Source organism: Chaetodon auriga, chromosome 18 (assembly GCF_051107435.1).
Source record: "Chaetodon auriga isolate fChaAug3 chromosome 18, fChaAug3.hap1, whole genome shotgun sequence".
Lineage (NCBI taxonomy): Eukaryota > Metazoa > Chordata > Actinopteri > Chaetodontiformes > Chaetodontidae > Chaetodon > Chaetodon auriga.
In genome coordinates, this window is record NC_135091.1 from 2,417,565 (window position 1) to 2,439,744 (window position 22,180).

Genomic DNA, 22,180 nt, shown 5'->3' on the forward strand with positions numbered 1-22,180 from the left:
GAAGCAGTTTTAACTGTTTTTTACTTCAAAAGCAATTCAGTGTTAATAAGCATGTAAAAATGATGTATGTAGTTTATAATACACTGTGTGTGAAGTCACTGTGAGCAGATGTTACCTGTTTGTTGATGTGGTTGTCATCAACTTTAAAATAATAAAATAATCAAATACAGATGTAATAATATAAAATATGACTAATGAACACTTCGAATGTCTTTCTTATGACTGCATCAAAATGTTTGGAAATGACCAATGGGGGTTTAAAGTGTTAGAAAAATAAAAAAATATCTGAACAGAAAGCTCACAAAGTATCAAATAGAACATGTGGAACAGAATATTTGAGAAAAACACAAAAACATAAATTCTGCGCAGTAGCGTCATTTTATTTGTAGGATTTCCCAGAAACAGATTTTTTGGTGGGTCACATGCTGACTGCGTTTGATGGTCTGTCTCGTACCTGCATGGCCGCAGGTTCGATGCCTTTAAACACTTCTGTGGAACACCTGAGGAGCACTGCGGGGAAAAATAAGAGAAGTCCACCGATGTGTCTCCGGTGTGGCTCTCAGCTGTCGTCTGTCTGTTTCAGTGCGATGAAAAATGGCTGCTGCTGCTCTTCCCTTTCAGTTTCAGTGGGAAGGCTGGGTATTTCCACGCCATGTTCGGGTGAAGTTCCCTCTGAGTTTACTCCGACTCTGCACCTTTTGGCAGGTTGTTGTTGAGCTGAGAATGAAGCCAGGTAGGTTTTACGTCCCAGGAATGTTTGGCAGGCGTGTGCTTGTTCGTGCTTCTGTCGGTGTCAGCGCTGCAAAAGGTGACGGTGCGTTATTATGCAAGCAAACGCGTGTAGACGATCAAAGCAGGAATGTGAATTATATTGTGAATTATATTTTCATCATCACTCACTTTGTCAGCTGTGCTGTCACTACCAAAACACACGCCGAGACGCTTCGTGCCGCCTTCGTCTTACCTGCACACTTTATATTTATTGTATTAATTCATTTTTAAATCAGTTGGGCATCAGCAGACTTCACATGCCTTTACTGTATCAGACAAGGCGCCATAGTTCCATCAGTCATAGTTCCCACTGAGACGTCACATCCTCAGTGTTCCTTCTTCTGGGAATATGTGGGCTTTAGCAACCAATGGGAATCATGCTACAGTTAAAACAGAAACAAAAACAGAACAAATATTTTGATAAAGGGCTTTTTTACAGTGCGTAGTCATCGCAGTTATTAGAACATAATGACTTCCTGAAGGCCCACATCATTTCAGGATATGTTACGATTAACTGCTGCATAATCAAACCAGCTTCAGTCACATTATGTCGTATGTTTGTTTAATTAGCGGTGAGTCTAAATCTACTGGAATCAGCCTGATAGACGTGTGTGTCGACTGTAGTGTGTAAACCCCCAAAACACCGAGGAGGACTGATTCACTCACCTTTCTTTAACACTAACTCATGACCTCTGAGAGCAAACATCCCACAGAAAAAGGGATTTGAATGTAACACAGAGCTCATTATTTAAGGAGAAACTCTTCAGACTGATTTCCCATGAGCCCCCTGCCAGCTGACCCCGCTCATTCATTATGAACCGTGTGTACGTGGATCACTCCACTCCTCTCGCTCTGCTCTACTAACCCCTCTGTTTATGTTTACATGGCTGTTACCACGGCGACAACACCTTCACGCCCTGTGGACATCAAGTCCTGGCATGCAGACAGACGGGTGGGCGAGCGAGGTAGAGACAGAGAGAGAGAGAGAGGGAGGGAGGGAGGAAAGGGAAGGGAAACCTCAGCTAGGGCCGCATTCCCTTCTGAATCCTCTGTTCCCTCAGTGAGTTGTAATCTTGATTTTTTCTTTCCTTCTTACGAGTTTGTTTTCCACAGTTAAAAAGTGCATTATGATGTTTTTAGTTATTATTATTATTGGTTATTGATTTCATTGTTGTTTCCTGTGACTGCAGATACAAGTAACTGTATCCTAACTAGATTTATTTCTATTAAAAACACAAAAAAATGGCAAAAATCACCTTTACCTCTAAGTCCAAATAAAGTTCCTCTCTTTCACTAATGATACACAGCTGTTTTATATCTGCAAGCAGTCATAGAAGGACACTCTGTTTTGGAATGGGACGCGTCCCAGGATTCCCAGGCTCCAGAGGCCTCGGCTCTCTGGGCTCGACGTGGCGTCACATCCTCGCTGCTCTGTGCTGTTATTTTTAGGTCATGTGTAAACTGGGTTATATATTCTGGCAGCTGTGACACACACACACACACACACACACACACACACACACCCTGTTTCAGTGACATTAAAACACTGAAGATCTTTATTTGTCTCGTACAAGAGCAGTGATGTAAAAAGACATGACATCGCCGTGTTGATATTAATAAGCAGGAAGATGCTACTGTCTAAATAGACTCGTGGTCATAGGTGACATTTATGAGCTACCGGCTAATATTAGCATCTCTGTATTTTATATTTACACTATTATATTTCATTCTACCAGACAAAAAGAAAAAAAAAGATCAAGAAAGTGACTCGAAATCTGAAGACACGCAAGCTAAAGATATGATGAACTCAGATATGATGAACTCATAGGTGGGAGCTCGTTTCTGTCAAAGATTGATTAATATTCACTTCACTCCCAGCTGACGCCACTGCTCCACCATTAAAGTTAAACTTTAACTTCCACTCAGTTCTGTTTAAGTCAAAGCGCTTCCTGATTCCAGCCTCCATATCAGATCAAACACACACACACACACACACACACACACACACACGCTCAGCAGCCCTGTTTTCATCTGAAACTCTCCGTTTCGCTCTGCCAGTCGTGACTCAGCTTGTTTGCCGGTTAGTGTTGATTCTTTCCCAGCAGCCTCACCTTCGTTCCTCCTTCCCTCGTATGTTCTCAGGCTGCGTGACACAGCAGATCGGTGCCAGGTGCCATGTGACCTTCTTTACACTGCCATCAATCTCGTTTCATGGCGTTGTTTCATCTCGCCTCACTCCACCGCCAGTCGTGTCATCACAGCTCAGCTTATTCTGTATTGACTTGTTGTTTCACTTCAGGTTTATGGTCACAGCTCATGAAATCTGACCTCACTTCATGTCATTGCAGCGTGTCGGGTGAAATGCTCTCAAACAGCTCTTGGTTATCTCATTGTTTTGATCTGTACACACCGACAGCTGGACGGGTTAAGTTAAATCAGCCTCTTTGTGCTTCAGTTCAATTAATTTAAAGGTTTTAAGGCTTTTTACTCATTTTATACTCTTTTTATGCTCCACTGAAGAATCTGGCAAACATTATGTAAGAGCAGATATCGCTGATGTCAACAAACCTTTAAGAGTTTTGGAAACGTCATTTACGTTCAGTTCTTCTCCTTTTAGTCTCAAAACTGTGTTTCAGTTCTGACCTTTGACCTCAGAGACATAAAACCGTTCATTTCATCTCATCACTTCATCTCATCACTTCATCTCATCATTTCATCTCATCATTTCATCTCATCATTTCATCTCATCATCTCATCTCATCACTTCATCTCATCACTTCACTTCATCTCATCACTTCATTTCATCTCATCACTTCAACTCATCTCATCACTTCATCTCATCTCATCACTTCATCTCATCACTTCATTTCATCTCATCACTTCATCTCATCTCATCACTTCATCTCATCTCATCACTTCATCTCATCACTTCATTTCATCTCATCACTTCATCTCATCATTTCATCTCATCATCTCATCTCATCACTTCATCTCATCTCATCACTTCACTGTGTCTTCTCTCATTTCTTCTCATCTCATTTCAGCTTGTTAGTTGACATTATTTCACTTGATGCTGTTGTCGTGTTTCTCATCTCGCCTCCTCTCATGACGTCTTTCATCTCATCTCCTCCGGCAGCGTCTCGTCTTCTTTCTTTTTCTTTAATACATTTTTTTTTTTTTAAATTTGCATTGAGACACGGAGCCAAGAGAGAAACTTCGTCTCATCTTATTGTCCCGTCACATTGTCTCATCTCATCAATCATCTGCTCCGGTCTCATTTTTCATTTCATCTCACTGTTACAACATCTTGAATCATCTCATCTCATCGAAATATTTTTCACCTCCTCGGAAAGTTTCATGTCTTCTTTATTTGTTCATCTCATCTCATCTCATCTCATCTCATTGTCTCAGTGTCTTTCATCACTAATCTCATTTCTACATGTTATCTCATTTAATGTCTTTTTTCAACCTTATCCAAAAATATTTATCTCCCTTTGTGCCACCTCATCTCATCTCATTGTTCATCTCATCTACTCTCATCTTTCGGTCTCCATCTATCTCCATTTTACTCCTGTCACATCATCTCAGTTCATCAGCAGAGAATAAAAGCTGGATCGATTATTTGTTTCCATTTGTAAAGACAACATATATTTACAAAAATATCTATCTATCTATCTATCTATCTATCTATCTATCTATCTATCTATCTATCTATCTATCTATCTGTACTGTACATGTCTGTGTGTTTGTGGGTCTGTATGGACCAATCAGAAGGCTCAGGTGAGATGATATCACCCCCTGATCAGTAGTGTGACCTCAGTCTGCATCATCATGAATTCCTAACGAGGGATTCGACGGCGTCCAATCAGCAGAGGCCTGGATTATCAGGTAATGAAGCCTGACGGCGTGCGGCCAATCACATTTCAGGACACAGATTACTGCCTGGCGGGGCTCAGAGGGAATCAATAATGTAGACACACACACACACACACACACACACACACACACACAGTTGCCTGAGCCCATGCTTACTACCGTTACAGTAAATGACGAAGCCCAGAGGCAGAGAGAGTACAAGAGAAGAGAGAAAGACAGAAGAGAAAAGTGAGAGTGGAGTGAAAAATCAAAGAGGACAGGATGATCTCAGCGCTCTGTGTATGATTCACTGCCAGTAGTTCTGAGTCACCTCTATAAAAGCAATTTAAAACCAGAGTGACCCAGAGAGATTAACACTTACTGTTGCTTTGTTGACAATCTGCCTCACTTCTCACTCCGATTATTCAGTTTCAGCTGATGTTTTTCTTTTTTTTCTGCCAGATCAGGAGCCCAAATAGGTCTTCACATACCTCGAAGGATTTGTCTTCGTTTAAACGGCATAAACGGCAGCAGATGTAGCTCTATTGTACAAAGAGAGAGAGTGATACTAATGTAAGTGCTCGTAGTGATGCTGCCAGTGGATGTTACAGGACCACTGAGGTAGCAGTAGCACGTGAGCTAGCATTTGTTGTTTTAGTAGTAACATATTATATTTGTAGCAGCAGTGATATTCTCTGTTCTTCATTATATTTTAGATATACTCATGGTACTACTGTGATTGTACTTACTGTTTGTAAATTCAATGTTCAATAAGGCATGAGGTGCAGTACTTATACAAGCAGAGGCAGCAATCGGAGTACCAGAAATATTAGTGGTAAACACAAGCAGTAATGGTGATAAAAGTAACAGTAGTAGTGGTAGTAGGGATGGTAATAGCAGTAATAAAAGTAGTGGTATTAATCATGAAGCAGTAGTAACAGTAGAAGTTACTGTACTTGTTGTAGTCGTAGAAGTTTGAAACCCAATATCAGTAACTACTCTGGTGTTAGATGCTTCATTAAAAGTAATACGATACAGTTGTAAAAATCACGCTATTTACAGAACAAGCTGTTGTAGCTACAGAACAAGTGCCAGAAGTGGTACTGATAACTACTGCAATAAACACAGCAATAGTAAAAGTATAAGCAGAGTATTAGTTACAGATTTGTCAGTTGTGGTTACATAAGAAATACTTTGATAGGCCAGAAGTATTACTGATAAAAGTAGCTTTTGGTTTTAATACTGGAAAATAAACCTGATGCCTTGTGGACAAATAGTATTTGTTTGTACATGAACTCCACAGTGAAGTGAACCTGAAGGTAAACCTGCTGAGTCACTGAGAGATGGCGGAAAGTTTTGGAACAACCCACACGCCTGACACGTTCGCAGATCCTCATCTTTCTGTCGGAAATGTCCCCCTGAGGGGAAAATTTCAAACTCTGGTCTGTGATGTCGGCCATGTACTGCGGTGATTAAGACAAAACTTCATGCCAGCTCAGATGACCTGAGTCATCGTGTCACTCAGCAGGTTTCACAGAGACGGACTCAAGTTTTGACTGTCCTGATGAAGAACTGCCACACCACACGTGTACTGGCAAACAGTATTACCTTTACTGTTTGGTGTTGTACATAAACCCAAACAAGTGGTGACAGTCAACACTGTTGGGGGAATCCCTGCATTTCTTTGACAGTATTGTGATTGTAACGGATATATAATGATTTACGTAATGTTCAAATGACAAAACCCTCTAGATGGGAGCAAAGGAGGTAGAAAGGTGATGATCTAGAGCAGGAAAGTCCATGTAAGGAGGAGGTGACACCTGCTCATTTCCTGTTTCAAACGCGACCATGGTACCTTAACCTCAACAAATAATTACGTTAAACAAAACCACAATCTTCCCCTGAACTCAGCTGAGTCATTTTTGTGTCCAAACCTAAGCAAACCTGAACCATACGGACAATTATTATTTTTCCAATAGTGAACAGATCAAACAACAGCCGTCAAGATGTTGAGATGAAGGCTTGAAGCAACCAATTTCAACCAATATTATCATGATGTCCACTCATCAAACACTTTTTAGCAGCACAGAGCTAAGATGTATTAGCTAGCTTGCTAGCAACAGCGTGGTATGTCAGTCTTTGTTTCATTTGCCCAAAATACAGTTGTTATGGCCCCAGCTGGCTGTCACATCAGTGTTAAGACCACTTTTCAATGTTCCAATCAAATTCAGTCCAGGCCACAGACCCAGAGCCTGGTTCTGCTCGTTAAAAGGAAGATTTTCCTTGCTGCCGTCACCAAATGCTTCCTGATGAGGGAACTGTTGAGTCTCTGTGCAGTAAAGTCAAAGGTCTAAATCTGCTATGGCGCGATCTCAAAGAAATGAATTCAATGGAATTGAATTTCTCCCAATTTTACCCTCTTTCACTCAGAAATACGTCACGATACGAACGCCAGATTCTCTCAAAATGCTCAAACTCTGAACTTAAACATTTCAAAGCAGTCTAGGAGAAATGTTTATTTGGTCAACGGCGTGTTTCTGGATGAACCAGGTTCGACGTTTGTGCCAGGTGAGGGGTCACGATGCAGCGCCGATGTTGGTCTGAACACGGCTTTCAATCACGAGGCCGCATGGACCAATTCCTCCACTGACAGTGGTGAAATAAAGTGAAGTACACTGGATGACACATGATGAATTCTGTATGAAATCCTCAGACACCTGCTGTGTTTCATTCCACAGACTCGACACACACCTTGTGTAAGCGTGTTATTCACTGTTCTTTGATTCGTTGTAATGCTGTAAATCACAGGTTTACTGCAGCACATGAAAAGATACGCTAGAATCACGTAACCTGACTCAGGACTGATGAGAATCCTTTTCTCTCTGACATGTTTCAGACTTAAATCCATCACTCCCAGTAAAGAGCCCAGTCCTCCACCAGTGCAGTGAAAGCCTCTGTGTTTGATCCTGTTTTTAACATGAGAGCGAGTCTTTGTTGTTCTGTCGCCCACTTGGAGCAACTTCCTGCCTCTGCTGACCAAGTGAGGGGGTGGGGAGATTTCTTTAAAGGAGATCTAAAGGGCAAAAGTCTTAAATACAGCAGCTATCATTGTCCTTGTGGGTTATTGGACGGTAAAAATATCTCATTTACAGTGATGATGAACTTTGAAGTTAGGTTGATTCACACACAGGTCATGATTTACTGTCAGCCAAAATGTTGTTCATCGCATCGATCAGTAAGTTCTACACTTTGTCAGAGTGAAACGGGAATAAGATCGGATTTTTTTTTTTTTTTAAACTACACGTGTATTTATGATACTTATATAATACAAATGGATGTAAACTACCCTCAGATTCCACAAAGTTGGACCTGAGACTTTACAGACTGTATATTGGGGCACTATGGATCTTGGATCAAAGGTCTTGATCCTGTATCTATCTGGGGACCCCGAGGTCGTGGGTTCTGTATTGTCTCTGAGAAATTGGGGGTTTTAGCACCTAAAAGGAGTTTCTTCTTCGTTTCTTCTTCTGTGGTTCCCACTGTAAACTCCTTCCCCCCCCTCCACCTCCACGCTTTGCACATTTCTACTGTGAGAGATGTGGGTGTCATTTTTTGTCCAATTATTGTCCCCAACAATGTTATAATGTCCGCCGTTGATCCACTGGAGGATCGAGTGTGAGCGTCGCGCCTTGTTTCGATCAGGAGTGCAAAGTACACACATCTATGAGGGAGGAGGACCAGCAGGGGGCAACAATGATGGGAGTAAATGTAGTATAACGAGTGACAGAAGTACACGTAAGGATCTGGAAAGGGTTAAAATCCAGTAGTCAGTGTTAAGGAATAAGCTACTTTCACCTAAAACATGATCTTTTCCAGGCAGATTTGGCACCTCAGTGAGATTTATTTTGAAAGTCCAACAGGACGTTGCATATTTAGTATCACTAACTGGAATGAGAACATGTTCTTTTCATGCCTGTTTGAAGGTAAACGTGACACTGACATGGCAGATCTGCCATGATATTGGGTTGCATAATCAAATCCTGAACGTGGGAACAGCTCATCAAGATAACTGACACTTTGATGACAAAGACAGGAAGTACCTGTTCACATCTCTTATACATCTCCTCTTTTGCAGTATGGGTCAGTGGTTCAGACGTGCGTGGCATCATGCAGCCGCACGGCGTTCAGAAACAGCAGCGACTCAGACGTTTAGCTCAACAACAGGGGGATTTCCAGCTCTGCGCCACAAACCGGGCAAAGACGATCACTCGCTGTGAAGCAAGAACAAACAGCGCCGCGACAAAAGCTCAAACCGTGACACGCAGCCGTCCGGCGCAGGCTAATTTCAGCCAAACCTGTTTTTGCAGCGTTGAACGTGACTCTGTCCAGCAGCGCTTCCACTGAAAGCTTCCCGACCGCACTCAGTTACTCAGCAAATAAAGGCCTTTTTTGATGGAACAAAGCCTCCATTCTGCCACTCTGCATGATTCGGCGTGTTTATGTGGGGCTCCAGCTCTATTTTGGGACGCAAAAAATTATTTCGTCAGCAGTTCGGGCCGGTGACACGTCTCATAACCGAGCGTCAGACCGTCGGCAGAGGAGCGCTGTCAGTTGCGAGGCTGCAGCTGACTGGCAGCTCTGTGTCGAAACTCTGCGGCGGTCAGACGACTCACACACACTCACAGCATCACACACCACATGGCATTTTTTTTTTCATCATGTGGTTTGTTAGCCAGACAATGTGTGTATGTGTTCTGTTGTTGTGGTCTTTGTGAGGACCAGCTGCAGTTTTAGACCTTGACTGGACTTTTTTTGTGAAGTGAGGACATTTTGTTTGGTTCTTACTCTTTCAAAGGGCTGTTCGAGGGTTTGGACGTGGTTTCGGGGTGAAAGTCAGAATTAGGTTTGGGTTGAGGGTCAAGCATGAAGGTTAGGAGGCAGGGGTGGGGGGGGTGGGGGGGGGTTCCATTTCAACAAGGGACATTGTGGGGACTTGGCTTTTGGTCAAGTTTCACTTTGCTCGATTCTATTTTTCTTTGATTTTCTTTGATTTGATTTTTTTTAACTAATTCATTATGTTTGATGAAAATTGATTGAAATTAAAGTGTAAAGTAAGTTTCAACATCTTTTACTTGTTTGACTGTAATATTTCTGATGTTTTCATGGGTGTGTTCATGGATTGGTTTCTTGTCTCTTTTAGGGTCGAACATCATGTTTTTTTTTAAACTTGAATTTACTTGTTTTTTATTTTTGTCTTTTTTGTTTACTTGTCTTTTATTTCTTTTTTTTAGTGGCATTCGTTACCTTATTTTACCTTCAATCTGGTTCCATTTAATTCAATTTATTTACATTGTACAAGTTTTCAATTGTTTTTGTTGTTGCTGCTTTTTCATTTGCTTCCTTTATTTAGAATTTGTTTTCTGGAAAGTGCTCTATACGGACAGATTACGACCATGTAAACATCACAGTTATCTGTAGAAAGTGTGTTTAGTGTTTAGTTTTTCTTCTTATCAGTAATGAAAAGTTTGACTCTTGTTTTAAAACAATCTTTAAACCATAATGTCGTTTCTAAGCTTTAAGGACATTTTGAAGAGTTTATTAAAATCTGGTTTTTGTCGACTATTATAACTTTTCTTATAAAGACATATTATGATAACTGTGTTTTACTTTATTGATGTCATTTGTCTGGTTAAACAGCAGCTCCACTAACAGGTTCCACTGGAGGAGTTAAAGTTGCTGATGAACACATTAACAGACACTCAGTCTGCTGATAGTGTCCATGCTGGCAGTGCTGCCAGAAGCAGAAACTACATATATGTTACTGTCTTTAAATTGTCTTTAAGTTTTCAATATGTGAAGGTCCAAACAAAGTCAAAAATATACCTGACGACACGCAGCGGCAGCAGCTCCGTTCAGTGTAAAACAATATTTCATTTTCCATTTAATGCACCAAAAAAAAAAAAAAAAAACATCTCTGCTCCTTATAAGGTAAAATGTCAGAGAGGGTCAGCGGAGACGATGAAGTCATCTTTTGAGTCACCCTCAACCAGGAAGTACATGAATGTTATTATGTGTCCGGTCACACACACACACACACACACACACACACACACACACACACTTGTCTAAAATTAGACTTTAACTGTGTAAAACTGATCTTTAAATTAAAAAGTATTTGTCTGAAACACAGTAAATCCCTAATAACCGAGCGCGGATCAGTCTGGTGACTGATGGTGACCACAGACGGTCACTCGGTGTTTCGGCGTCTCCTCTTTGACCTTGTGCTCGTGTCTGACGTCTCCTTTGTTTCCGGTGCTGTTGATATTCTTCGTCCTGATAAGAGCCGTCATAAATGAGTTTATCAAAGCCGCCTCGAGGCTGTTGTGTCACCACAGTAACTCCTGTCGATCTGAGGAAAATGTGTGGGATGTTTTGGCTTCACGGGAGCAGAGGATGGAGGCACACTCCGCACATGAAGAGCCCACCGACCAATTCATTTTGATCCTGAGAATATTAGATTTATCGCTCTTCAACATTTGGGAAAAGGTCTCACACGACGGTTTATACTCGGATAAATTAAGTGTTTGTTTGCGGTTTCCTTGATATCCGTGGAAATGTTTGCCTTTCCAGGCTGAATGAGTCATTTTGGGGAAGGAGGAAGAGTTTCAGTCTGAGCTTCAGAACAATCTTTGGGTGGAAAAAAGACCATTTGATGTCTCTTACTGAGGTTTGATTCACACCTGAGCTGCACATATGACATCATTTCCTGTTAAATATGTTGATTTTCTTTGAGTGCTAACTGCTAAAAAAGCACAGCAGCATACTTTGTGTCTTAGTGTCTCCAACAGTCGTCCTCCAGAACACTTTTTCCCCGCTGTGGTTTAAATTTGACATTTTGTAAAAGGCTGTTGTTGCGTTTCATGGCAGCAAAATGTCTCAATAAAGCTTGAATGGAAAAAACGAAGGTGTTCCGCTGGTTAAACAGGTGCTGCGTTAGTTAATCTACGTCATGTGTGGAAGAAAAGGTGCATGTTCGCATCACATCACCTGGCTGAACAGCCAGCTGGTAACGGTGCTGAGGTCAGCTGTTAACGTCAAAACACTAAAATAAACTCTGAGGAAGCCCCTCCCCCCCGATCCACGGTCCAATCAAATAAAGGTCTGAGTGCGTCTCCTCCTCTTCTCTGTAAGAACCAGGATGGAAACAGGTGATTGTCTCTGACCTCCACCCTGTTGACTTTATGAAACCTCGTATCTCCACTGTGGAAAACATCTTTCCTAAATTCATTAATCATTCGTTAAGAGATGGCATCACCCTCTGAGTCACCTTTAACAGCACCAGTGTTTTCCAGCATGCTGGTCTTATCTCACCATGGAACGCTTTCCTGCTGCGGCACAGCGCCCCCTGTTGATGCAACAAGTCCCTGCTACCTGTTGAATAAGGAGCTTGAAGCGTCTCATGTTTTGTAGTTTGGACTTTTTTTTTGTTTTGTTTTTAAAGAAACACAAAATGAGGAACGGATATGAAATCACATGACGTTTATTATCTTTTCAGTTCACCTCTACAAACGTTTCAGCTGTCGTTCAGACGTTACGCCTCACAGGGCAAAGCGTCGTCGATTACACAGATTTACATTCTCACCTGACTGGGTCTGTTATGTAATCCAGGTATCAGGAAGTCAGGAGCTCACCTGATGTTTTCTAATCTCCTCAAAGACTCACAGACTCACTTTTTCACTGCACAGTTTCTGATAAATCCCATCATCCACTGGGGCATTTCTAACATGTCCAGTTCAGTGCTTTTATTCATTTTTCATGGACTTTCATGACCAATCAGAGGATTTTCGGAGATTTTACCTTTTAAGCAACAGAAAAAATAAAAAACCAACTTCCCATTACCTCCAGGTAACCCCACCTGTGTGGCCTGAGGTGGAACGAATCAGAGCTGATGCGTTGTTTGACGAGTCAGAGAAATGAAGCAAAGCTCAGAGCAGTTTTCTTACTGCGGTGACAGTTACCTGAACGGTGTCACGTACCTGTGATCACAGTAAATGATCGACCTGACTGGGACTAAATGAAGGTACAGATTTCATCACTGACAAATCAGCCTGCTCAGCTGAAACTTTAAAAACCACCTCAGACCCACCACCTAAACCAGCGCTGCACCGGAGTGCTGCATGCTGTCAGTCCCCCGCTCTGCCAGTGATCAGGTAGATCAGGTGTGTTTCCAGCTCTCGATTGGCTGAACACACCTGAGCTAATCAGACCTGGTTAGAGCAGGACGGGCTGTCCCACAGTTCTTGGATAAAAATCTCATTATTTCCACACAGAAGACTCTAAACTTTCCATGAAGTCACACACAAACAGAGTGAGTGAAGAAACAGGCAGAAAACAGAAAGAAATGTGGAAAAGACTTTTGTACAGAGAGAAGTTTTCATTCCAAAACTCAAAACAGCCAAAGACAAGCTTCCTTTAAAATGATCGTACGTAAAACTCCAGATGTTATTTTCCAGTTCAGTTGTGTCATAAAAATACTGTCAAGGACCAAATCACAACAGAAGACTGTTTGTTGTCATCAGCTGAGGAAGAGCGACACCTTCTGGACACAAACGGAACTACGCTGAAAAAAGCTTCTGAAGTCTGAGGACAGAAGTCAGAACGCTTTCACGTCGGCACGTCCTGTTTTCAAACTCAGGTGACTTCAGAGTCTGCACCAGAAGAAGAACTGTTGTATTCCAGATGGAAACAGAACTAAATTTACTGGTTTAAATACAACGTTTGTTAACTGTGTTTCATTAAAAATAAGACGACAAAGTTTTTTTTGACTACATATTTAATTTGGAATGAATCGGTGACACTGGCTGTGCTTTGGCAGCATTTTGATCAGCTTCTTCATCTGATAATCGTGTGTTTAGAAGTTATAATGTCCCCCAAATTACCCACAAAGCTGCTGCAGCTTTGACAAGAAAATGCAAAAATGATCTCGTTTAAAAACACTGATTAGCACAAAAAAATCACCTCGGCGGACACATCGGTCCAACTCGACACACATCCCTTTAACACCTGGATTACGCTGTGAAGAAGAGGAGGGACAAAGAGCCGTGCACGCTGGAGACCCTGCGGATGTCGAACAGCTGGACGTAAAACACTCACCGCTGCTGAGGGACGAGGAGGAAATCCCTAAAATCAACACAATAAACGACGATGTTTCGGGCTCATCGGCTCCGTCGTGAGCGATCCTTCTGGCTCTCCACCTCTCAGACCACGTTACTGCCTCAAATAAGACTCCAGTTCCCAAGATGCAGTGGTGCCAGGTTAATCCCAGACTCTGCTGTGACCACGAACCCACTGTGAGTCTCTTCTTCCTCCACCGGTTCAATAATCCATAACGGCGCCGCCGTTCCCGCTGCCGCTTCATCGTGGACATTTTTGCCATCCAGGAGGAGAAAAGGAGAAAAGGAAGGAGGGATCAACAGCCCGCATTCCCGTTTTCATCCCTCTGTTCTTCCTCTGGAGTCCTGCTTCTTCTCCTCGTGCCGGGTGGGTTATTTCTGCAGCTCCAGCGGCATGCTGAAGGTCTCGTACACGCTGGCCGAGAACTCCTTGACCTGGTCGTTCATCAGCAAGTCCTGAGAGAGTCGGACAGAAAGCCAGAGGAACGTACAGAGAGGGAGCACGAACACAAGAATATTCAGATTTTCACTGCCAGTACGTGACTTGAGTAAAAGTACTAATACCACATTGTGAAAATACTTTCATTCAAAGCCTTACTTAAGCAGAATGGACTGAAATGTTTCAGGTTGAGCTCATTGAACTCCTTTATATCCTGTTGGCTGCTTTAATCTACAGCAATGCATCATATTCTAGAAGATCATCATATGAGAACCACGTATCTCCGAGAAGTCTGATGAGCTCAGAAAAACTGTGACTGTTTCTGTGATGTTTGTGTGTGTGAGCGAAGGAAACGATGGAGCCTGACTTCACCTGAACAAAGTGGCTGGGAGTCTCACTGCAGATGGTGTTGATCTGACCGTTGATGATGGGGATGATCTTAGCCAGCGGCAGACTGACTACAGACAGGCTGAACACACACACACACACACACACAGTTAATGAATTCTTCATAATTAAGCAGGAATCAGTAATCGACTTACGTTACTTGTTGTAAAGTTTGGTTTGAGGAAGTTGTTTCAGTGAACGAGAGGCTGCAGCTCTTTCCTTCTGCGCCTCATGAAACAATCATTTCACAAAAATTAAAAACCAAACGTGAATGCAGGAAAGAGAAAACTGTCAGTCAAACAGCTGACCTATCAGGTGCAGAGCTGGGGGAGGAGTCACCGGGGGGCGGGCGGAAGAACTCGGCCAGGTTGTCGAGAAGCCGAGAGAAGCCTCGGTTCAAGCAGGCGTTCAGGACTGTGCTGAAGTCTGGGCTGGAGTCACAAACGCACACGTCAGAGAGTCTGCAGGTGTTCAGTCGAAAGGTGAGCAAACACACAGGTGTGGCGTTTACCTGTCCAACATGTCTCTGGTCTCGTTGAGCAGCTTGATGGTCACGGCGTCGTTTTCCGTCAGCCCGCACGCCTGAACAGAAGAGAACAGCTGTTAAACGTGCAGAGCCTTTATGTGTGAGTACTGCGGCGCGGCGTCCTGCGTGTACGGCGACCTGGTCGGCGAGCACGTTCTCATCGTCGGCCAGCATGTAACAGGACAGCGGCCGCTCGGAGCCGGACTCCACCTCCGCTCGGATCCAGCTCAACTGCTGCTCCAGATCCAGCAGAGACAGGCTCTGCTTCAGGGACATGCTGCGAACCGACAGAGAGACGGACGGCTGAGAGGTGGAAAGGTCACGAGGCTCCGATCAACATTTAAACGCTAAAGAAACGACAATCAGAGGCTGAACAGGATCAACCAAACATATAAAAATACAAAAACTACAAATCATTAGTCACACAAACTCACCTTCCCAGTGAATTCTGCACTGCTTTCTTAACTACGGTCATCAGCTCGGTCAAACCTGGAGACAGACGGACAGACGGACGGAGGATGAACAATGTCGTGCTCTTATGAGACTCGTGTGTGTGTGTGTGTGTGTGTGTGTGTGTGTGTGTGTGTGTGTGTGTGAGTCCATCCTACCGTCTCCCAGTAGATATTGGATACTGGACAGGTACTGCTGCTGGACGTCTGGGGGAGCCAGAGGAGTCTGGGAAAAAAACACAGATAACACACAGGTGTACCTGATTGATCGATGAGTCAACCTCCAGAAAACTAATCGGCAAATACTTTGATAATCCATTGATCAGTGAAGTCATGTTCCAGCATCTCAAAGCTGAAGATTTGCCATCTTTGTTTGCTTCATATCTTTGTGAAGATGAAGGTTCGGGGCTGCTGGTTGGTCGACGTTGCTTGCTGAGCTCCGCCTTCCTCACCTTCGTGTTCTTGCCTGCAGTGTTGTCCAGGTACAGGTATCCTCCGATGATGTTCAGCTGGACTCTGAGCAGAACCACCAGCATGCAGGTGCTGTACACGCCCACGATGGTGCGGGTAAAACCTGGACCAGACACACGTTCGTGATCTCAACCTGACCGGCAGCGACATTAGTGCAGGATGGTGTGTGAGATGAAGAAGTGAACTTACTGATGATCTTTAAATCTTCCCAGATTTCCAGCTTATTGGCTGGTCTGTGAGACGATGTGAAAGAAGAAAACGCAGAATCACGGTTCTGCACTTCACAGCACACTTTCTATTTCACCTCATACAGTGAAGCAACACTTCAACACGAGCGCTTCGTACAACAGTCGAGTAAAAATGGAGTCAAACCGGCATGTTTGTATAAAATGATGAACACAGAAACAAAATCTGAGCCTTAAACACGAGTCGTTTAGGTTTTGATTGACCTTCTGAGACTAACAGTGAAAGACACTTGAACTCACTTGGTCTTGAGCAGCGCAGTCAGGCTTTCTGAATTCAGCTGATTGATGATGGCTTCTTTCAGCGGAGGGAGCATAGACAGCACTGCAGCGCACACACACACACACACACACACACACACACACACTGCAGTCAGATCCAGAAGATGAAGACCTGACCTCAGCAGCACCCACAGGGATCCCTAAAGGATCACTGAGGCGGGGCGTTGGTGGAGTCTTTACCCGTCATGTTGCAGGTCCTCTGGTTGACCTCAAAGTGGAACTGTCGTCTGGCCTGAGCGATGTACTCTGTCGCCTCCTTCTCCTGGACCTCCCTGATCTTCTTCTGGGCATATTTACCCAGGAAGTACACACCTGAAGGATTGCCAACAAATAAGAAGCCGTACTAACGAATATCATGCACAGGAAATATCTGTCAGCCATCAATCAATTTTCATGGAAGGAAAACAGTCATGAAGAAAACAATAAGCTCTTGTCTCTTTTAATTAACTCTGAAACCTTCGTGAACTCTTGCACTACATTTATCCATTACACAACTTTCATTGGGCATTTTGGTGAATGATGCCACGTTTTACTCTGAATGTCAAAATCACTTCACGTCCAAAAACTATCAGAAAGCTTATTAATGTTGAGCAAATCCACCAACTTTCAATGATTTCCAATGCTTGCTGAACGCTACAGATAATAATTACTTCTAATTACTACAAAATAATTCGCTATTTTTGTACAGACAACACGATTAGCCAACCTGCAGTTTTTATAAAGCACATGCGATAAATCGCAATATATAACTTAAATAAACTGCTCAGCAGTTTCAGGCTCGCATTAAAGGCGATAAGGATTAGCTAAGTTACCTATGCTAACGTTTAGCATCCACCAGCGCTGCTCTCATGCATGGAACGTCAAACCAGACTTCATTCAAATTTCTGGCAATTTAAGGCCGTCTCCCACATTTGCAGAGCCTCGATTAAAACGTAACCAAATACCCTCACTGAATCATAAGTAACTAACTTTATTGATGGAAATTATGCTACTTGATGAAGACTATGAACCTGCCGAAGTAAAATGAAATAACGTTACTGCTGGATTCTTAAAAACTCTTTCCATATATATTCTAACAGCATGAGTTCTGTCCGTAAGCACGAAAATATGAAATGTCGGGATATTTCGGTGCAGTCAGGCGTGTTGCTAAACTTATTAGCAACCTCAGAAGCTAACAGAGCACCACTTACCTCCAACTACAGCTCCGGTGAAAATAAATTTCCTCTTGTGGCGTTTAATAAAATTCCAGACAGATGAAAACATCCTTGGGCCGTGAGGGGTTCAGAAACTAAAACTCAAAACACACTCCGTACTTTTAACTTTGTGCTCACTGGTTTACTGACATGTTATTTGAAGAGTTTCGGCTACCTAGCAACTCCTAGCCGCCATGCTAACTGTCAAAAGTGCCCGAGAATGTCGATGAAGCTGGGAAGAGTGAACATTATAACTTCCGGTTTTTGATTTCAAAATAAAAACGATTAGACTTTAAGACTTAAGGTAGGTCTCATGAGTGTATCTTTAATAAAACCAAAGACAAACTGTTGTTTACAAAAGATAGCAGTTGATATTTGTTTTAGGTGTTCGTGTAATCATTGCAGTCACACAGTTCCGTTCTAGTTATAATCTGATCATAATATAGCACAGCTATAGACGAGAAAATACTGAATATAATAAAAATAATAATAAAAGTCTGATAGCATATATTGGCCTATATTCATTTTTACTCAAAGACATACCGATACTTGTAAATCATCAATCAAAGTCATATGGTAATAACAATGTACTGCATCCTTGATAAACTATTATCAGCCAATAATAATGAGATAATAGCTCTACATCAAATATGAGTAAAAAATCAAGCTTTTATTTTGTATGCAAAATCTCTCGATTTCCTGTTTACATCCGACCAACCGTGGTCACTTGACGCATCGAATACATCGGCATGAATGTGCGGATACGCCGTGCCATCATCGAATGATTCGATTGGTGATGTCTGGAACTGGTCCGTCTACTATTATCATCCCCTGCCGCTGTAGATACATGGCACGTAAAGTACGATGGACGAAATTGGAACTTAAAGGTGAAGAAATATCCGACAAACACACGTCAGATGCGATCATACCACTTGCGTTTGGTGAGTAAAGTTACGTAGGAACAGTTGCAATGGGAACAGAGGAGGGTTCGTCGGAGACTTTTTATCCGAGTGATGAGGAAATTGAGAAGTGGATGGACAGCGCTTTTGATATGGTGAGTAATCTTAATATATCAGGCCTTCACTAAAGGTGAATTATTTTACACACTTATTATTTTCTCAGGAGTGTTTCTGTGTGTTTTAACTAACATGATATTGAACTTTGAGCTTCCCTTGATTTGTCTCATAACAAATCCAAAAATGCATCAGATATATCCAGAAATGATCATTTTTCAGTTCATCAGATGATCTTTGTGTTTGACACTTCCTGCCTCCACGTGTGTAGCTGCTGTCCGTTGACCTGCTGTGAATGTGTTGCTGCAGGCCAAAGACGCTCTGGAGAATGGAGAGGTGCCGGTTGGATGTCTGATGGTCTACAACGATGAAGTCGTGGGCAAAGGACGGAATGAAGTCAACGAGACCAAAAATGTAGGGAAGCTGAAAAAAGTCAATTTTAGTCAAGTAGCACAATTAATTACAGGCAAACTAAAATGATCTCATGTAATTGTGCTTTTCTTGACTGCAGAAACTTCAACGCTTGCTGGCGCCAAACTTCACCTCTTAAAACCTGAATTTTTCAAAGGGAGTTTGGCATTAGGTTTACCCTGCTCAAAGAGAACACGAGCCCTGAGCTATGCACACTGTAACGCGTGTTTCTCCGTGTGCATACCTGTGTGTGTGTGTGTGTGTGTGTGTGTGTGTGTGTGTGTGTGTGTGTGTGTGTGTCAGGCCACTCGCCACGCTGAGATGGTGGCCCTGGACCAGCTCCTGGACTGGTGTCGCCGCGGCAGCCTGGATGTGAGCGGCGTGTGCGAGCGGACGGCGCTGTACGTCACCGTGGAGCCGTGCATCATGTGTGCTGCGGCGCTGCGCCTGCTCAGTATCCTCCACCAACCTCTGCTGCACGTGTGTGTATATATGTGTGTGTGTGTGTAGCTGTCGTTCTTTCACCAGCTGTCAGACATCCCCGTGGTGGTGTACGGCTGCAGGAACGAGCGCTTCGGAGGCTGCGGTTCAGTCGTGGACGTTTCCTCTGCACACTTACCTCAGACTGGGTCCACCTTCAAGGTCCGCCTTCGTCTACTTGCTGTGTTTCACCTGTGTTTTGCTTGTCTCTCGATGTTTGTGGTGTTTCCCTGCAGCCACGTTCAAACTCTGGCCGTCCACATACTTTTGGCCTCACGGTGTGTTTTCAGTGTGTTTCAGGTCACAGAGCAGAAGAAGCTGTGGAGCTGCTGAAGACTTTCTACAAACAGGAGAATCCAAACGGTGATCAGAAACTCTCCTCTTCTTCCTCTTTCCTCTCCTTTCTTCCTCCTTCATTTCCTCCTCTTCTCTCCTCTTTCACCTCCTCTAACAGAATTCTTCTCTTTCTGTCTGTTTCAGCCCCGAAACCCAAATCAAGGAAGGACTGAGCTCTCCTGGACCAATCAGCTGCAGCATCTGTCTTTATGTTGCTCGTTTTTACCTCATTTTATCTTTTTAAATTGAATAAATGACATTATAAATGTTTTTGTGTGTCACTTGCACGTTTCCTCCAACACAAGTTGCTTTTCCGCCGGTCTGCCAGCAGGGGGCGCACCAGACCGGCTGCTGTCCCCTTTAGGAAGTGTGTTTCAATGTTACGCAGCGTGGCCACCTTCCAGTGATAAACCTCATATCTCCTCAACATCAGCCTCACAGGAGCGACACACACACACACACACACACACACACACAGTTAAAGCGGAATGAATGAACACGATCAGCTGAAGGAAGTTCAGATCTTTAGCGAAGAAGAAGCAGAATTTCATTTTCTAACCACACAGATCTGTCAGTGATCACTGAGGACGAGACAGAAAGTGTGTGTGTGTGTGTGTAGCAGCACTTCTCCACAGGAGTGACCTTCACAACTGCTCAGAACACACACACACACACACGCACACAGTGACACAGTTCAGACTTTTCGTAGTTTCACTTCCTCTCAAACACACACACACACACACACACACACACACACACACTGTTACCAGGGTGGATAGGCGTATGGAGAACGTGTGTGAAGTGTGACTTGATTTTCTGCACTAAACACTCAATTAATTTATTACCTAGGCCTGTGTGTGTGTGTCTGTGATCTGTGTGTGTGTTTCAGGTGTCCTGCTGTTTTTTTGACGGCTGACAACTTCCTTCCTTCCTGCTTCCTTCTTTGTTCATTTCTAATATTATTATGCTTTTACAACTTCCCTCCCTGCTTCCTTTCTTCCTTCCTGTCTTCCTTCCTTCCTAGTTCTTGCCTTCCTCCACCCCTTTTCCACCACCTTTCTGTCTTTCTACATCTTTTTCATCCTCCTCTTTTCTTTGCTTATTCTATCAGTTTGTTTTGCTTTTTGTGATTTCACCCATTTTTTACTTTCATTATTCTTTTACATCTTCCATCTCTCTTCCTTCCTTTTGTCCCTGCTTATTTCCTTCCTTCCCCCTGCTTCCCTTCATTTCCCACCTTCTTTCCATGTTTTCTTCCTTTCTTGTTTTGTACTTCCTTCCACCCTGTTTTATTGCTTCCTCACCCTCTTTCCTTCCTTCTTTCATTTCTTCAGTGGCTCGTCATGTTTCTTATTCTTCCTTCCCTCCTGCCTTCCTGCTTCCCTTTCTAGAATGTTTCACCACATATTTCTTCCTTTAACCCTTGTTCTGCTTCCTCTTTACACAGACACAAGACATGTCACATAAACGCATCATTTCCTCTCACTTCTTGTGGCCTTTCTTCCCACTGAAACACGTGCCGGCGTCCAGCTCCTCTCTGCTCGTTAGCATGTAAATCTATGCTAATTAATGCAGAGCAGAATATTCCAGAATGTTTTAATGTGTCACCTCAGAGTGGAGGAGCTGACGTGTTACTGAAGAGACGACACACACACACACAGACACACAGCAGTGCAGAGTTAGCTGTTAGGCGCTAATGAACAGAGTGTGTTGTGTCAAAACCTCCTTTCCAAACTGACATGAGGAGTCACACACACACACACACACACACACACACACACACACACACACACACACACACAGTAGAAGAAGCGATGCAACATGAGATGTCATATTGTGTAAAGGTGAAAGAACATCATTGCCAGAGAAAATGAAGTTTCTATTTTATTATTTCACTAAATGACCTGGGGGGGGGGGGTTGACAGGAAGTGCTGATGTGTTTTGTGGTTTCACCTAAAGAAAAAAGGAGGAAACTGACTAATGATCTTCATCATCCTCCACCCGTCTGCTCAGCGCTGGGGGAGGAATGAAACGCACACGAGTGCCTCAGTTTGTTTTACTTCTTCGTGCTTTTGGCAGGCAGACATCTGTCTTCATTTCATACTTCTTCTTTTCACTGTCTTCTTCTTCTGGAGGAATCCACTGTGTTAGC

The 22,180-nt window shown here is 43.1% G+C and overlaps 2 protein-coding genes across 2 annotated transcripts; one reads left to right on the forward strand and one right to left on the reverse strand.

Annotated features, from left to right (window-relative positions):
• Window positions 1-12,148: 12,148 nt before the first annotated feature.
• pex3 (peroxisomal biogenesis factor 3) lies at window positions 12,149-18,013 on the reverse strand. Its single transcript, XM_076756881.1, has 12 exons — window positions 17,786-18,013; window positions 16,776-16,907; window positions 16,557-16,638; window positions 16,261-16,304; window positions 16,053-16,174; window positions 15,760-15,826; window positions 15,586-15,640; window positions 15,290-15,428; window positions 15,137-15,207; window positions 14,934-15,056; window positions 14,611-14,707; window positions 12,149-14,255 (listed from the first exon to the last, which is right to left on the reverse strand). Exons 1-12 carry the CDS (start codon window positions 17,856-17,858, stop codon window positions 14,172-14,174), a joined length of 1,089 nt encoding a protein of 362 aa, XP_076612996.1. The 5' UTR covers window positions 17,859-18,013; the 3' UTR covers window positions 12,149-14,171.
• Window positions 18,014-18,607: 594 nt separating this feature from the next.
• Window positions 18,608-20,297, forward strand: adat2 (adenosine deaminase tRNA specific 2). The gene is made up of 6 exons (XM_076756214.1): window positions 18,608-18,842; window positions 19,111-19,215; window positions 19,516-19,666; window positions 19,748-19,854; window positions 19,983-20,055; window positions 20,173-20,297. Exons 1-6 carry the CDS (start codon window positions 18,759-18,761, stop codon window positions 20,199-20,201), a joined length of 549 nt encoding a protein of 182 aa, XP_076612329.1. The 5' UTR covers window positions 18,608-18,758; the 3' UTR covers window positions 20,202-20,297.
• Window positions 20,298-22,180: the final 1,883 nt, after the last annotated feature.